Source organism: Notechis scutatus, chromosome 1 (assembly GCF_049901735.1).
Source record: "Notechis scutatus isolate UNSWTSFEM ecotype Mainland chromosome 1, rNotScu1.2, whole genome shotgun sequence".
NCBI lineage: Eukaryota > Metazoa > Chordata > Lepidosauria > Squamata > Elapidae > Notechis > Notechis scutatus.
In genome coordinates this window covers 176,042,302-176,061,387 of record NC_142009.1, presented here as the reverse complement: position 1 = coordinate 176,061,387, position 19,086 = coordinate 176,042,302, and the positions used below count along the sequence as shown (strand labels likewise).

The 19,086-nt window shown below is 40.5% G+C and overlaps 1 protein-coding gene across 3 annotated transcripts in view; it reads right to left on the bottom strand.

Annotated features, from left to right (window-relative positions):
• The window catches only part of HECW2 (HECT, C2 and WW domain containing E3 ubiquitin protein ligase 2), a 195,469-nt gene that overhangs the window by 74,096 nt on the left and 102,287 nt on the right, over positions 1–19,086 (bottom strand). For all 3 annotated transcript variants that reach the window (XM_026667978.2, XM_087949536.1, XM_087949537.1), the window contains 3 exons: positions 17,853–17,960; positions 6,562–6,656; positions 1,802–1,874 (listed from right to left, as the gene is read on the bottom strand). In XM_026667978.2, coding sequence (XP_026523763.1) covers positions 1,802–1,874; positions 6,562–6,656; positions 17,853–17,960 — 276 coding nt within the window. The remainder of the gene's footprint in view (positions 1–1,801; positions 1,875–6,561; positions 6,657–17,852; positions 17,961–19,086) is intronic.

Sequence of the window (19,086 nt, the reverse complement as noted above, 5' to 3'; positions counted from 1 at the left end):
GCAGTTGCTAATAAGGTGATCACAAAGGTCATTTATATAGAGTGTAAAGAGTGTGGGTCCTAGAATGCTCCCTTGAGGGACACTGCTGATAACTGGTGCAGGGCTTGATAGGGCGTTTCCTATTTGTTGCCTGTTTGACAGGAAGGCAGTAATCCACTTGAGAAGGGATCCGGATATGCCATAAGAATTTAATTTTAATAGTAAGTAATTTGTCATGTACCACTGAGTCAAAGGCTTTGCAGAAGTCAATGTAAATTACATCTATTGCTTTACCCTGGTCAAGTAGTGTAGTCCATATGTTTTTGCAGTGTAGAAGTTGCAAATTGCAGGACAATTTTTTTCTGAAACGAAATTGTTTATTGGAGAATAAGTTGTTTGACTCTAGGTGGAAGGTAATGCATTGATTAATAATTGATTCCATAACTTTGCACGTGACACAACACAATGAGCTTGATCTGTAGTTTTCAACTAGGCAGGGGTCACCTTTTTTGAAGATAAGGATGACCGTTGCTAAAAACCATAGGTTTGGTAGGGAGCTGGTTCTGAATGATGTCTCATATATTATGCTTAGGGGTTCTGCTATGGTAGTGGAGAGCTTTCTTAAGAAGAATGCACATAAGCCATCAGGGCCAGTAGATAAGGATGGTTTTAGATGGCATAGTGCATTTTCTATGTAAAGTCAATTTGTAGATCGTTGCAGTTAGTTGTTGTACGATTAGGAAATGTGAGGCATGAGCCATTACTGTTTACAAAGACTGAACTGAAGAACGTGTTGAAGATGTTTGTCTTAATGGCTCCATTGCTATAATCTTTCCCATTAAGTCCTTTTAGGGGTGGGATGGTTTTTGAGTCTTTAAGTTTGGTGTTTACAAAGTGATAGAAGGCACGGGTGGATTTTGTGCGTAGAAGATTTTCCTCTTGCTTGCAGTGATAATTGGTGGATTCTGCCTTTATCTGTCGGCATAAGGTGTTGCATCGGTTTTCAAAGTTAGCTACGTATTTAATTTTGTTTTTATGTCATAAAGATTTTTTTTTAGATTGAAGTTTTCTTATTATTTTGGGGTTTTTTGGGGTGGGGGTGGGGGTTACTAATGGAACATATAGTTTAATGACTCTTTCAAGTTCAAGCAAGAAGGTGTTATAATGTTCTTCTGTAGTGTTACAGCCAGAGAACCGAATGTGCCAATCAAGAGATGATAAGTCGGCAGCTATGAGTTCATAATTGGATTTTTAAAAATTGTATTTTGGAGGTCCATCATTACGATCCTCTTTGAGAGGGTGTAAATTTAGACAAAAGTCAATCATGCTATGGTCACTGTTTGAAAATGGTTCCTGTATTTGTAGGCCATAAACTGAGTTTGAGCTGTTGCAGAAGATGAGGTCAAGGCAGTTGTTTAGTCCGGTGTTGTTATATACTAACTGATCCAGTCCCAGTGTGGTAATGGCATTGTACAGGGTTGTATGAATGGGTTCAAATGTACATTCATTCATTCACTCTGTTGACCTTCTAATACTTTTTCAGACAAGACTTGGGTTTTCTTCCGGCAGTTGTTTTATTTTCACTCCAGTTTCTTTTATTTCTTTCCTTTCTTCATCTATCTTTAATGTTCTAGTCTCCTGACTCAAACAATCTGGATCCAATCTATTATTTTCACCAGAAATTCCTCTTAAACTTCACTCAAATTTCCTCTTAAAATGGAACCATCAAATTTATTTGATTTTTATTCACTCCACAGAACTCCCTATAAAAAGATTCATAATGTTCTGATTTAAAGGGACAAAAAAAATAAGCAAAACTTACCTGAGAGTGTAAAACTAATCAATTTTCGGCAGTGCTGACCTGTAGAAGCACCGTCAGTGCCTTCTGTCCCCATCTAAAAGGCAGAGAATATTTTATGTTGTATTCTGCAGTTCAAAACATAAGAAAAATCTGAAAAAACCCTTCTAAATATAAAATAGTGATTCATCCATTGAATGCTTAAAATACTTTATATATAGGAATCAGTTAATGTAAGTGCACAATAAATAGAACAAAATAGCCTTTGTTATAACAGAATTACTAATGAGAAAACAGGTGACTTTTGTTGAATATCAATATATGTCTTTTTTTGTTTTGAAATACCATTTTGGTTTCTGTGGCACACATATTGATTTGTTATTATAAATAACAAATTATAGTTTTAGTTATTGTTCTGGTCCAACAGGGGATGAACAATTTGAGAGAGAAATATCAGTCTCTCTTACAGCAAATTTAGTTGAGCATAGAATCAAAATAGGATCATGAAAAATATGATGGAATTATCACAGTGGCTGAATAAAATCCAAGATGTGCTAAATTTGAAATATAAAAAATAAAAACATATTAAAATTAAAAGTATCAGAGCAGCTAAGCAAACTCAACGGTTTCCACAGATTATGGAATATTGACCATCAAACTGAAAACAGAACAGAAAAAACTCACTTGGGAATTGTGATTTGCCTTCTGGCTGGTTCAGCTCTGAACAGCAATATATCTCATTTCCAAATTACACCCATTGTTTATATTCTTGGTGTACTGATATACAGAGATTGACTATTATATAAATAAGCCTGTTTTATTTAACCTCAAGATCTGGGTTAGAAAGAGAAAACAATTGAGGAAGTGACAGCTAAAAAGACAATTGTAGGGATCTGTCTCATTGGATCTGAATGTCTAATAAGAATAGAAGAGACACTTTATTATGGTAAGTTTTATTTTCTCTAAATAGGTGTTGTATAGAAATAAATACATTGTTGTTCTTCCTGGTTACTGATAAATTTACAGAAAAGATGATGAATCTTTTTATCTACTGAATTATGTATACTCATATATAGGTTATATTAGTATTGCCATCAATTTTAAGAGTCATGTTTATATTAAATCAGAAATTGATATATCATTTTCTTTACTTATCAGATGTCTATCCCAGCTCAAGGAGCTGAACATGATTTAGGCAAGGATAGTTCTTATTTTATAACAACCCTATGAAGTTAACCTGAATAATAATGACTAGCCCATCTTAACTATTACATCACATCTATTATGCTATTGTTTATTGCAATGGTGCACAATGAGTTTCTGGCCGATAGCAGCACTTTTTAAATCAACTTTTTCAATGGTAGGGACAGCAGTGACATCATGAGAATAAAGAGGACTGGAATCAGATTTGGTGGAGGTGTGATTCATTTATTTTACATATTTTGTTGAGAATAGCAAATTGCACTGCTCTTATTTGTGTCTGCCACCAAATACTGGCTAAACAACTTCTGAGACCAATAGATTTTTTTTTTTTGTTATCAATCTTTTCAAAGAGAAAAGTCCATTTTAATATTTTCTTTGTCTAAACTGAATGCAGAAAATAGTTTCCTTAACCTGATGCCTCCAAATAGTAGGAGTAGCCCACTGCAAAGCGTAGACAAGCCAGTTACACTTCTAAAACTCATGGTGCAATTATCCAAAATTGAACACAATTGCAGCTGGGCTTCATTTGCATCTTGTCTTCTACAACAAACTGTAATTAAATATGCATAACACATTTGTTTCAATGAATTGTGCAGAATAAGGAATAAATGCAATCATTAAAATATCTTACTTATTGAGTAAGGTACTTTGAAGAAATTTTTGATTCTTCATTACTAAGGTTGGCTACTGCCTGGACTAAACTCTGCAGTTTTCTTTGCAAGGTTTTTCAGAAGCACTTCCTGCTTCCAAGACTAAGATGTAGAATGACTGGCCCCAGGTGACCCAGCTGGCTTTGTGCCTAAAGCAGGACTAGATTTTATAGCTTCTTAGCCCAGTACCTTTAATCACTGTGTTTATACTGACTCTCACCCACTCATTTATAAGCCTTTTTTTTAAAAAAGGAACTGGGTCAACAACACTTAATGTAATACTAATATCTCTTAGATATTCCAGATTCTGCTAGGCAGAATCTGAGATGAAGTTGCTAGCCCACTCTCACCTATGAATGAAATGTATACATTTCTAATGTATAAATGTGTAAATCCAAGATGGTGCCAACAGCTGCCTCAGTGAAATGCTCTCTAATGGTTTCTTTATTATTCTCTGCAATTCACTGTGGATTTCATACTCACAAGACCATCTGCTAAGAATTGGGCAATGTTTCCTTAAGGAGCAGCTTTCTAATTCCTCACACACACCCTGTCTTTGAAATCGTGGAGGAGATTCTAACTAATTCCCCGGTGCTATGGATTACAGCAAACAAAGGAAAGAAGCTGTAGCGCTGAAAAAGGAGACGAGATAAACGAGCGGGAATTTTAAATAGATAGGAAGAGGAAAAACCCCTCTCCCTTCAATCTTTCTGACTAATTTACGCTCACTTGCTAACAAGATGGATAAAATACATCATTTAAATAGATGCAATTCTGATTCCTACAATTCAGCAGTTCTCTGATTTACTGAAACCTGGCTTAATGCAGAAATTCATCAGCATATACATCCCAGTATTTCAGATATTTATTGGTCTCATTTGAGACAATGACGAATCCGGATACAGACAGGAGGTTGTACAACTTGCCTTGTGGTGTAACCAGAACAATCTGGACACTCAAAACCATAGAAATGGTGGTAGACTTTAGAAGAAACCCTCCCATACTACCACTTCTTACAATACTAGACAACACAGTATCAACAGTAGAGACCTTCAAATGTCTAGATTCTATCATATCACAAGACCTAAAATGGACACCTAACATCAAAAACATCATCAAAAAAGCACAACAAAGAATGTTCTTTCTGCACCAACTCAGAAAGCTCAAACTGCCCAAGGAGCTGCTGATACAGTTCTACAGAGTAATTACTGAGTCTACCATCTGCACCTCTGTAACTGTCTGGTTTGGTTCTGCAACCCAACAGGACAGACACAGACTTCAGAAGATAATTAGGACTGCAGAAAAAGCAATTACTACCAACCTGCCTTCAATCGAGGATCTGTATACTACACGAGTCAAAAAAAGGGCTGTGAATATATTTACAGATCCTCACATTCCGGACATAAACTGTTTCAACTCCTACCCTCAAAACGATGCTATAGAGCACTACACACCAGAACAACTAGACACAAGAAGATTTTTTTCTGAACACCATCAATCTGCTAAACAAATAATTCCCTCAACACTTTCCAACTATTTACAAAGTCTGCACTACTATTACTATTAATCTTGTCATCACTCCTCATCACTCAACCCCTCCCACTTGTGACTGTATGACTGTAACTTTGTTGCTTGTATCCTTACGATCTATATTGACTGTTTCCTATGATTTGATTGTTGATTGTACCCTATGACTATTATTAAGTGTTATACCTTATGATTCTTGATTCTTGATGAATGTAGCTTTTCTTTTATGTATACTGAGAGCATTTGCACTAAAACAAATTCCTTGTGTGTCCAATCACACTTGGCCAATAAAGGAATTCTAATTCTAATAAAAAGAATTCTAATTCTAATAAAAAAGAATTCTAATTCTAATTCTAATGAATATACATTTAGCCAAACAAAGGTGTGGGAGCACTTTTTTTTTTTTTACTCAGGCCAGGTGCATGCATAAATACTAAAGATAGCTTTGCTAACACAGCCTTCTTCAAGCTGAGTATAATCAGATTTGTTTCACCAGAAAATCTACAGCCCTGGTCAGCATCACTAATGTTCAAGGTATACATCAGATATAGCGAATACTTCGGGGTGACAGCAGGTTGGGAAAAGCTATCTGAGTGTACTGTTTCCACACCAAGGTGTGTGTGTTTTTTTTTTAAGTGGCTTAATGTTTCCTGCTTCCAAGGATTGAGAGTGTGTGACTGGCACAAGGTCACCCAGCTGGCACTGTGCCCAAAGCAGAACTACAACTCAGAGACTTGCAATTTCTCACCTGCTGTCATAGCCACTACATCAAATTGGTTCTACAAAGTTGTTAAGCTACCACAATATTATTTCATAATAAAAATGAATCAGGCAACGAGAGGGAATTAAGGAGAAGGAGATGTGTATTTTTGTGATCTGCTCAGCCTAAGGTGACCAACTTTGTTTTGGCTCCAAAGTTAAGGGGATTTAGTTCCGGTTAGCGCTTAGATGGAGCAGCGTACAAGGGTATTCAGGGCTCATTCCAGATCCTCTGCTGGAATCAAATTCTATTCAGAGGCACATTTACTTTTATTCAGCCTAAAAAAAAGCAGCCTAGTGAAAGTTAAGGAGGCATAATTATAACATTCAATTGTCTTGTAGGACGATAGAGATAGCATCTGATAAACCATGTTCAGATTTTGGGAAGCCGTTAAGCAAACCCAAACAACCTTACCTGACAAAACAAAATGTTAAATTCAAGATACATTAAAATCAAACAGTTTAAGAATAAATGAAATGTAACCTTTGGAGAAAAAATATCACTCATCACCTCTTTATGTTGATATCCTCATTAAATCAGATAATTCATTGGAAAATACTATTTGTCAACCTAAATTAACAGGTTTAATGTTACTGTTAAATAGATTGATCCACTGTAAGTTATATATATATATATATACTTACCATCACAGCAGGGTTTTTCACAGTGATACATGGAGTTGTTGCACGCTGGGCTCCACTTATACCATGATAGTATTTAAAGCAGATTTTTATTTCAGCTGAATAAAAGAGAAAAAAAAATGAAGGGAAAGAAGTATAAGAATCCATGCACAATTCATAGTGAGTGAAGAGAGTCAATGGAACAGCTGCATTAATAGCAACAGAAGCCACAATTCATTGAGACCATATTACTTAAATTGTAGCAATTTGATTAAATAATGAGATCATTAGTCTAATAATTGTTTCTCCAAAAGAGATGCCCTTGAAACCTTTGACAGCAACATACGTATTATGAAGCTGTGGAAACTATACAGATGCCAAAATTAAAATTAAGCAGGCCAATTAAGGAAAGGATTTCAGCTTTTTCCTCCTTTGCTTTCACATCTATTTTCCCCCCAGGTTTGTTTTTTTAAGCAACCGCAATAACTTGCACTTGTTATTTTTCCTGGACCCCATAATCCATAACAACATCTGTTTCAGTGTAATACATTGTCTCTTTTTGAGCCAGTTAAGTCAGAAGTCAATCAATCATAAGTCAGAAGGGCCATTCCTAACAAATAAAAATGGCAGGAAGCTGCAGCCCAGCCATTTTTAAATCTGATCATTGCCACTCAGCAAGACAAAGGAGAATTGGTAGGTTGATAATAAGGATCCTGGGGGGCTGCAGAGTGGCAAGAATATTCCCACCCATTCACTTCCTGCTAAATTGGACGTTTGTAACAGGCATCTTTTGTGTGAGGAACATAATATGCTTTCAAAAGTCCAGATATGCTCACTAATCCAAGATTAAGTTCAAGACTAAGTAATTATCAGCTGCAATGTCTGCTCAGAGTTGTTGAGAGTTGTGTGGCAATTTGAATATATAATTATTATTATTGTTGTTGTAATGCTTGTTACTTAAGATATATATTTTAGTACCCAAAATTATAACGAGAATCAAGAATCTGTGCAGAATATATTTTTAGCACTTCACTTTTTCTTCCATACTTCCAACGTGAATTGCAAATTTCACCCCAACTGCTATAACGGATGGACAATTATGGTTCCAAACTATACTTGAATGGTACAGAGAGAACACAAGGCAGAGAAGGGTAGAATATCAAGCAGGCAGGAAGAATTTTATCAACAGTACACAAGCATCAAAATGTTCTCTTTGACTCAACTCATACAAATTCTCCCTGCGGAAACAGCGATATAAATGATGAGATGCTGTAAATACGTATCTATGACTTAGTACCAGAGACAGAGGCATTCAACTTCATGGCCAGTTCCCATAAGCTTTACTACTATTTCTTTCATTACAAGAATTAATTCTGTCAACTGATTTTCTTCAGGGGAAAGACAAAATCTTGCCATTTTTATTAATTCAATTTTAATAAATCACAACAAAGGATATGCAGAAAATGAAAACTGTATTTAAGCATCTAGCCAAAATTCAGCCAATTGCAGCACAAGATAAAATATTTGTTTTCCTTTCCAAGGCATGACTTGTTGTTATACCTCAACTTTTAAGGTCATCTAATCAGAAGAATACAAAATTAAAGTCTAGTTTTATAGCCAATTTTGTATACTTCCATAGTTGAAACCAATGGTGTTTTGAAAACTTTTAAACAGAAAATGTTAACTACACCAACCTGTAATGTAAAAATATGTCATTTTGGTCATCCCAATTGTTATCAGACTAAGATAAAATGTGAAAGAAGAAATAAATAATTATGTGCTGTCAGTTATTTATAACTAAGATTGTTCAATAATCATCTAGAAGCCCTACTCCATCAGTAATATACACTCCTAAGGTGCAGTTCCTGCTATTTCCCTTCCATTTTTGATGACCAGCATAGAAGAATTAAGCCAAATTATAATTTATAGCACTAACATGGAGGAGGAAGAATGGATTGTGTGAATACTCTGACAACCATTATAATATGTATTTCTTTACTGGGCTCTGTAGGAGAGGATTCTCCTCACATGAAAGGAGATATTGTGATTATCCCACTTTCTCATATTAGACTATACTTGAATGGTACATAAACTAGACTTACTTCTATTAAACCAAAAACACAGGAGAAAGTCTATAAATAGGTTCCATATCTGAAAACCAACTTATTTGTTGGAGTTCTGGTATTATCCCCCTTTAAATAATACACTTTTTTTAACATAAGGTCAGAGGGAATTATTCCTTTGCTGTCCTTTTCTGGTCTTGATTGTTGCTTGGGACTTTTGATGGGCTTTATCTCAGATCAGATATCTGAATAACAGATGACTTCTTGGAAGCGTATGGAAGTATTTAAATAGTATTGTTCTGTCAGAAAGGACATCTTAGGAAGACTACAGGTCAAAGTTATGACAATTCAATGCAATAGCCATTTGAAATTCCAGTACATGCTGAACCCATATGTCTATGAAAATGTTGTCAAAATGGTATGAAAGTTGCCGCCTAGTCCACTTAGAGTGGATTGAGTGATATGAAAGAGGTAGGCTGAACAATGCAAAAAGGTAGAATCAAGAATTTCTCTCCCTGCCATTTCTCTCCTATTTCAGGGGAACAATTACTGATATATCCTAAAAAGGACGGTTAATTACAATACCAACTTTTTGATTTCCATGCCATGGAGACTATCTCAGGGAATTCCAATGGTTTTAAAAACAATTTGGGAGGATACATGTAGCCTTGGGACTGCAGTTTACTCATTCTACCATAGACAATGCATCTAGAATAAAAGTTGAATGTTTTACTTATTTATTTCAGGTACTCTAGAAATCAGAGCACAAAGCTTTTAATCACATGGGGAAGCAAGTCTGAGCTTCCTCCATGGAGACTAGGAAGAAAAGATGGGCTCTGCCTGCTAAACTATAATAGGGAAAGTGGGCGTTGGTTCTTACCTGATACGCCTCTTCTCGTGGAACTGCGTAGAGCATCCAGAGAGTGGGAGGTGCTCCAGTCTTCACTTCTCACAGGCTGAGCTATAATTGAGGAACGCTCCTCCTTCCTCCACATGACTCCTCCCTGCGTTCCCCAGTTTTACGAAGACGAGAGGACAACAACACCCTCTAACCTTAACTATTATACAAAACTTAATTATATACAATAAAGATCATTGGCAAACAGGATTCTCCACCAGACGGATCAAACAGGGTGGGGCTGGATGCTCTACGCAGTTCCACGAGAAGAGGCGTATCAGGTAAGAACCAACGCCCATTCTCCGTAGAACTGCTGCGAGCATCCAGAGAGTGGGACATACCAAAGCATGTTTGTCCTACGGGCGGGACTCCGTCTGGGTCGGAATCTCCTCAGCATCTCTCGCCACTTGCTGCAGGACTCGCCTGCCAAAGGATGCCTCAGCTGAAGCGTAAGTATCAATTTTATAGTGGCGTATGAAGGGTGACGGGAAGCCCAGGTGGCCGCCCGGCAAATGTCAAGAATGGAAGCCTGAGTGGCCCAGGCTACTGATGTAGCTGCACTCCTGGTGGAGTGGGCGGTTATTCCACTGGGGACCGGAAGAGCCTGAACCAAATAGGCCTTGGATATGGTGGCTCTAATCCAACGGCCCACTGTGGATGGGGATACCTTATAGCCCAGCGTCTTTGGCTGAAAGGACAGAAACAGAGACTCCGATTTCCTGATGGACTGTGTGCGATAGATGTAAATACGCAACGCCCTTCGAACATCGAGGGTATGCCACTGTCTTTCTCTTTCATGCAAAGGCCTTGGACAGAAATTAGGAGGACCAACTCCTGCGCTCTGTGGAATGCTGAGTTGATTTTTGGCAGAAAGGAAGGGTCTGGTCTCAAAACCACCCGATCAGAGTGAAAAATACACAGGTCCTTTCTCACGGATAGAGCTGCAATTTTAGATATCCTTCTAGCTGAGGTTATTGCCACAAGAAATACCACTTTAAAAGTGAGAAATTGAAGTGGCGCCTCCCTGAGAGGCTCAAAGGGAGGCTTAGTCAAGGCCATGAGAACTTTGTTAAGGTCCCATGTCGGGTATCTGTGCACCACTGGCGGGCGCAAGTTGGAAGCCCCTTTAAGAAAGGCCTTAATTCGAGGGTGGTGGGAAAGAGGACCGAATGGGTCGCCAGCAACCACCGTTGAGAGGGCCGCGACCTGCCTCCTCAAAGTGTTGGGTGATAAGCCCCCATCTAGGCCGTCTTGTAGAAAGGCCAGGATCTGCGCAATTGAAGGAGAACGTGGATCGATGAATGATTTGTGGCACCACTTACAGAAACTGCTCCAGGTTGCATCATAAATACGAGTAGTAGAAGGTCTCCTAGCAGCCAGAATGGTATTAATGACCTGGGCTGACAAGCCCTCCTCAATCAGCCTTTCCCGCTCAACCTCCAAATGGCTAACTGAAGCCACTGTGGTTCTGGATGAAGTAGAGGGCCCTGCGACAGAGAGATTTGATCTAGCGGGATCCTCCACGGCGGAGCTACCGACAGACTGCGAAGGTCCGCAAACCACGGTCTCCTGGGCCAATACGGTGCCACCAAGAGGACCTCTGCTCTCGAATACCAATTTCCGAATCACCCTGGGGATCAGCGGAAGTGGAGGAAGGCGTGCAGAAGTCCGGGAGGCCACGGGCAAAGCAGGGCATCGTGATTCTCTGCCCCGTTGGAGGGGTAACGAGAGAAGAACCCTGGCGTTTGCGCGTTGAATGGAGATGCAAACAGGTCTACCAGAGGCTGACCGAACCTGGCTGCTGCCTCTCTGAACAGGTGCAGACGCCACTCTGCTTGGTCCAGTGTGGCCCTGCTCAGCCAGTCTGCTTGGACGTTGGAGGTTCCGGAAATGTGTTCCGCTCTGATGGACAACAGGTGCGCCTCTGCCCACCGACACAGCCGCTCGGCCTCCCTCATGAGGAGGATGGAATGGGTGCCCCCTTGACGGTTGATGTGGGCCTTGGTTGTAGTGTTGTCCGTAAGGACCAGGACATGGCGCCCTCTCACCTGAGGAATGAAAGCTCGCAGGGCCAGGTACACTGCGCGAAGCTCCAACCAGTTGATGCTCCGGCTTCGCTCCGCAGGAGTCCAAACTCCCTGGGCTGATAGAGACTGCAGGTGAGCCCCCATCCGGAAAGACTTGCGTCTCTTGTGAGAGTGACCCTTTGAGGCTCCTTGAATAGATGTCCTCTGTTGACAGATGGTCGTGTCCACCATAGGAGGGAGCGAGGACCCTTGGAGGCACTTTCACCACGAGGCCTGATGAGCTCCTTCCTGAACGCTGGTATGGCAGGAAGAACCACTGCAAGGATCTGGAATGCAAGCGAGCCCATGGGATAATAGAAATGCAAGAAACCAGCTTCCCAAGCAGCTTGGATAGATTGAGCAAAGATGCTTTTCCGGTTCGCTGGATAGCCCTGATAGTTGTGTGGATACTAATGAGCCTCTCCTGAGAGAGGAAGACTTTCCCTTCAACAGAGTCAATCACAGCCCCTAGGTGGGCTATACGGGTGGAAGGGCTAAGCTGACTTTTCTCCCAGTTCACTAAAAACCGTGAGCCTGAAGAACTGAGGGGGTAGTGTTAGTATCACCCTCGGCCTGATGTCGGGAAGGGGATACAACAAGGATATCGTCAAGGTAGCAGTGGATACGTATGGGAACCTGCCTAAGGCGAGCCGCCAGAGCCGCCAACACCTTAGTGAAGGACCTCGGGCCGAGGCGAGGCCAAAGGGAAGGGCTACATACTGGAAATGCTGATTATTATAGCAAAACCTCAGATACTTGGAATACGAGGAATGGATGGGGATATGGAGATAAGCCTCGGAGAGGTCAACAGACGTAAGCCAATCCCCTTCTCTGATGCCTTGCAAAATAGACTGTAGAGTCTGCATTTTGAACTTATGGTGTATGATAAAGCGATTGAGCCTCTTAAGATCTAAAATGGGTCTCCAACCCCGGAATGCTTAGGCACCAAGAATAAGAGGGAATAGAAACCCCTTCCTCGTTGTGAGGGTGGCACAGGTTGGATGGCCCTAATATCAGACAGATGTTTGATGGCGGAGGCCATAAGGGCCCGCTTAGTAGGATCCCTAGAGATGGGTGAAATCCTGAAATGTTCAGGCGGGTAAGTGTGAAACTGCAGGGCCAGGCCAAAACGCACGGAGTTCCTGACCCAGGCGTCTGAAGTGGATTCCTCCCATTGGTCGGCAAAATGCCTGAGGCGGCCGCCTATGGGATAAGAACCTGCAATCCTATCTGGGTCGGCGGGACGCCTGTTCCCGGCACCCCTAAAGGGCCTTCTGTAGCTGCCCCCTCTCCTGCTTCTGTCTCCCGAATCACCCCGTCCTGGTAGGACGACCGAATGACGGGGAACCCTGAAATCTAGGGGTGAATGATGACTGGAAGGGGGGACGAAAGGAGCCCCTCCGAAGGGCTGGGATCCCCTGGTTTCTTGCCTACGAAAAAGCGAGGGCAGGAACTTTTTCTTGTTCCGAGTTTCCAGAAGCAATGGTTCAAGAGCGGGCCCGAACAGCTTTCCCCTTGATACGGGGCTGAAGCCAACTTGGACTTATTTTTGATGTCAGCCTGCCAGTGTCGAAGCCAAAGCAATCTTCTGGCAGTTACGTGGGAAGAGATGGCTCGGGATGAAAACTTAACAGAATGAAAGGTGGCGTCGGCTGCAAATTCTGCCGCTGCCGTGATCTTTGCAATATCCTGATGGGCTCTGGTGTTATCTGGGAGATATGCTGCTTCAGCTGCCTGAGCCACCTGATGGAGGACCGGGTGAAGAAGGAGGCAGCAGTGGCCGACCGAATGGCCCAAGCATCAGATTGGTGCGCTCGCCGGAGCGCCATCTCTGCCCGCTTGTCCTCCGGCTTCAACGCCTCAGCGCATCGGTAGGATTGGAGGAAGAGGCTAGTCTTACAATCGGATCATCTACCTCCGGTGTGTCTAACATAGCGGAGAAATCCGGTCAAGGTTAAACAACCTCTTGGCCTGGCTACAGGGGGCGGGAGAAGGACCCACCGAAGCCAACTGCCTTGCGACCAAATCTGAAAAGATCGGGGGTCGGAATAATGTCAGTTTCTACCACCGGCTGTCTGAACATTAGGTCATCTGGACCCTCTGGGTTCGATGGAGGAGGGTCAGAGGGAGATTGCAGGTCAGACCTGAAACGTTTTTGCCTTAAATAATAAGGAATTAAATAAATGAGGTTTAAAAGGCCCACAGCAGCAGGTTGCTCAGGAAAATGCCCTCATCTTCTGACATTTCCCCTCCATGGGGTCTGCCTCAAGAAAAGGCTCGGAATACTGTAAGGACCCTCTATCAGAGCCTTCATCCTCCTCGAAGGGCTCAAGGCCCACTGCCTCCTCTTCTTGGGTATCCTCCCCTCTGGGAATGGGGCATCCATATGGGAAGGTACCTGACCATGCTGAGACAGCTGGTCCGGAGAGACCTTCCGGATAAAGACCCGACCTCGGGAGTCCTCCTCGGTGGTCCGGTCTGGACAGCTGCTGCATTCCTTCGGCTATACCTTAACAGATGGCAGACTGCATCCACTCTTTAATACTATCTGGGATGATGGCTGAAGCAGGATCTTCAGAGCGTAGGCCTGCAGCGGTTGGCGTGAAGGTCGCCTCGGGCGTACGGGTGGGCTGGCGGCCTTGGGTGGTGGTACCGCACCTGGAGGGAGAAGATTGACTTGGCGGGGGAGGTAGAAGGTAAGGCAGGTGTTACAGAATGTGATTCTTTAGCCCGTTTGCTAAACTCCTTTTCTAGGGCCTTATGGCACCGTAATGCATCTCTTTGAGACGACTGGAAGAGTCCTTGTCCCTTTGCGAAGGTAGTGTGTCTTAGATTTGGCCTTCAGAGAAGAGCCAGTAGGATTAGCCTCTGCCATGGTATCAAATAAAGGATTGGCAACAAGGAAAGGCGGTTGGCACGCCCAGGAGTTCAGCCTACTACGCAAGCCAGTTTTCCTAAGGTTGGGTCACGTCCCCCTTTTTGAAGAAATTTTTTTTATTCTCTTAATTCTAACTAATTTATCTAACTATTTATTTATTTATTATTATTATTATTATTATTATTATTATTATTATTATTATTATTATTATTATTATTATTATTATTATTATTATTGAACTCTATGTAATAAAAGAAGAAAAAAATCTATCTAAAGTTATTATTTATATACAAAAATTATTTATTATTTTGTGGGTCGGGCCCAAAAGAAAGGAAGGCCAATCAGACTCTAGCAGTAAAAACCTACTACCTCAAACCTAAATTCCAAATGAACCAAATGAACGCTGAGGCCAAGAAACTATATATATATATAAACAGGACAAAAGGGGCCTCCTTAGGCAGCCCCCCAACAACAATGGGGAGTACGTGCCTGCGCCTCTGAGCGAGCTGCGGGCAAGGAAAGAAAAGCCAACAATATCTAACCAAGAGAGACAACAGGGCACGGAGCCACAGTGCCCTCCAGGTAGAAAAGGGGTCCACGCGGCCTGACGGTCCCGCTAAGGGCCTACTAAGGCCTCGCAGCTCACGAAATAAAGTAAAAATAAAAATCTTTATTTTTTTAAAAACGAACCAAAATGGCGTTGGCTACGCTAGGCGCGTCCAAAATGGCCGCCCGGCTCAAAGCGCACAGCTCAGAGACGCACCAGCCCGAATCACAACTTCAAAAGGCAAGAAATACAAATAAAGGGCTGGGAGAGGAAGCGTTGCTTCCACTAAGGCGTTCTGGGGGAAGACGCAACTACGCGCTAAAAATAGCGGGGCCAAGCAGCTGAGCACAGCACGCTTGGAATGGCAGAGGAAAAGGAGGAGGGGGGGGGGGCGAAAGGGCTCCGACCCTTATCTCCCTCCTGAGAGCGAAAACGCTCTTTAACTAAATTTAGGACCACTTTCAAAGCGCAGGGACAAGGAAATAAACGGAGCAAGCAAACCTGACACAGCGAAATGCAAAACTGAAACGGCCAAGGAACAGTAGAAAAGATGCCTGTCTTTCTCGAAGGCTGAGCTAAAACTGGGGGAACGCAGGGAGGAGTCACGTGAAGGAAGGAGGAGCGTTCCTCAATTATAGCTCAGCCTGTGAGAAGTGAAGACTGGAGCACCTCCCACTCTCTGGATGCTCGCAGCAGTTCTACGGAGAACAATCGTTTTATAGAATCTCCATTAATTTTAATGTTTTTATATTCCTGTTTTTATTGTAAGATGATCAGAATTGTTTGGCTAGTGAGAGGGATAGCATCTAAATTTAATAAATACATAAATAAATAGTACTCCAAAAAGAGCAATTTGCCATATTATCATTATGCAACAAATAACATTCCTCCAGCTTTTCTATGCTGACTGCCAAAGCCACAAGAATTTCAATTGGATATTTCCCATTTTATTCTTTTCTCTATAGAGTACGGGGAGGCCCATACTTCTCAACTCCTCTAATAGCATTAATGCTGCAGTACAAATTCAGCCTGTCTTTTAAACCAATGATAGTTGGAGGGCAAAGAATTATTACAATGATCAAAGGATAGTATTTGACAGTTGTATCATTCCTTCTTCCTCTTAACTCCCCTTCGTGTTCTCTCCTGAATTATTTAATCTTAGCACCACATTCCTGTGTTTAGATTCTTCTTCCTCCACCAAGATAATCACACAAACTGATTATAAACAATGACATAACGAAGTCACCAAAATGATTCATCGGAACATCTGTAAAAATTATTATATACTAGTGATGAAAAATTGATGGAAACAGATTTGAAAAAAAGTAGTTGAATGACCAGGTGGAAATATTATGGGATTTCTGAATACGTTCTTAGTATTCAGATTTCACTGTAGTTGAAAAGAAGAAAATGTGGGCAATTGATGTGGCAATACCAGAGGATGGTAGAAGATAAAGAATCGGAGGAGATCACAAAGAATCAAAATCTGAAAACTGAAACAGAAAGACTATGGCACAAACTAGCTGTGGTGGTCCTGGTGGTTCCTAGCACAGAGTGCGCCATACCAGAAAAATCATGGACAGCACTTAGAAAATATGCACATTGATAAAATTTTATGTCAATTACAGAAGGACCTCATATAGAATAGAATTCTTTATTGGCCAAGTGTGACTGGACACACAAGGAATTTGTCTTGGTGCAAATGCTCTCAGTATATATAAAAGAAAAGATACATTCATCAAGAGTCAAGAATCATAAGGTACAACACTTAATAATATATACTATGCCAATACATTATGATATCCTAGAGAAGTATTTGATGCACATAAAGGCCAATATCAGTTAAAGAACTGACAGCTGTAATTTCACATTGTTGTGAATAAATAATAACAGAGTGGTATTTCAGTAGTCATCGGTACATGGTTCCACAAGATGTGATGAGTACCAAAAACAATGAGTTCTAAACAAATTTTTCCCATCACTCCAATGAGTCACAAGACAGCCGACACTGGCAAATTCTAGTTTGTGTGTTGAGTACCAAACAAACAACGAGTACCTGGACAAAATGTTTGCATCAAAATGTGTTGAGTACTAAATTTGATGTATTTCAAAGTAGTTGAGTACCAAGGTACCACTGTATTGAATTTATCAGACTTGAACACTCTAATTTTGCAAAAAATAATACTGCTTGGAACAGCTTATATTTTTAATGCTAGCTTAATAATTATTAGGTTATTGGTTAATAAGGACATGAGTTAATAAGTGTCCACCCATCTTAGGTTAATCTAATTGTAAATCACCATTATATAGTAATAATAATTTGCTGTGACAGTTCACATTTGTTCGAGCTCTAAGATAGTAACAAGAACTGTAACAGATTTCTTGCTACTTTCACATTTCAGCTGAAACCTAAAACAAGAAATTTAAAGAAAAAGGTTAACATATTGGAGTTGTCAGAAGGAAGGATAGTTAGCAAGAATATCTAGGTTTATAGAATTGAAGTACAAGACATAAATTAGACTTACTTTGATTTCTTTCTCAGTTTTCTTATCTGCTTGATCCAGTTCCTTTTGCTTACTACTTCTTTCCCTTTTTCTGCAGTTTGAATAATACTACCTGCCTAAAAACTGATTAATGTAATATGCATATGTAGCAATTCACTGCTTACCTACCAATATTTCTCAATCAACAGATTTCTATTGCCATTTTCTCTTACCTGATAAGATTTTGAGAGGATATAAATTCTAGGGAATACTATTGCAACGTATTGCAAAGATGCTAAGCATTCCTCTAGAAATGTTACACACACACACACACACACACACACATTATATTATATATTATATATTATCAGAGGACTTACGTTCCATGAAATAGGGACCAGGTTCAATTCGCCATATGATCTGCCCTTTCTGTGTTCCAGTCACACCACGGTTTTTGGAATCCCAGAAATTTGCTGGCGAGTTCTCATCTGAAAGTGGGGGAAATCTATTATATTATATAATATGACATCTATATCTTAGTACTGGGGAATTTAATCCACGTTACAACAATTGAAAGCCTGAAACTTGTTTTATTTTGGCCACAGATTGCAGTGAATAAATGAACATCTCCCATGGAAACTTCCCTAAAGAATTAAACTAGTAAAATCAATATCAAGATAAATGAATAAATAAATAACTATAATTTTCTGCATTTCAAGGATGATACTGAGTGCCTCTCTCTCTCTGTAACAACAAGTAAGATGACAACTAAGATTTAATTAATCTCATTCCTCTGAGAGCAAGTCGGTTCATTCTCCGTCATTTGGGCAAATGAAATTATCATGTTTTTCCCTGGAAAAAAAACATTGCACAAAGGATTTCTCTTTGACAATGCTCAAAATGAATAATGTACCAAATATAATAGAATTCCTTTGGTTTTTGGACAGAGGAAGAAAATATTTATATTTTTACCACTTGCCATGGAGACTCTGAGTGACTAACAAAACTTTAAAACAAACAACAATTAATGAAACCAAAATAAAATAAAAAGCAAAATACATTCTGGTCAGCAACAACATTATCCTTCCCCAAGAAAGGCCCATCTAACATTCAAATTCAAATGAAAAAGGGTTTTAATGCTTTCTGAAAGCCAACAAGTTTTGGGACCAATAAAATCTTGGTGAGGGTCACTCCAGAGGATATATGCTACCTTTTCCAAGTTAGACTTCTTAGGTAAATCTAACTAAATGATAATGACACAACAAATCCTGTAGCAGGGACTATATAATTGGAGATAGGCAGTCCTGCAAATAACCCAGTCTTGTGTCATGTAAGGCTTTATAAATGATAATCAGCACCCTGAATTGCACATTGTGGCTTATTGGGAGATAGTAAGCTCACAAAGCAGTGATGTTTCATGGGCATGCCACAGTATGTCCATAACTACCCATGACACAGTTTTCTAGACCAATTATTGCTTCTGAGTGGTCTTTAAGGACACCACATAAGGCACACATTGCTGTAATCCAGCTGGGAGGTGAATAAGGCATCAGTGATAACAAGTAGAGCTTTCTGATTTATGAACAGGCACAATTAGCAAACCCTTTGAAATTG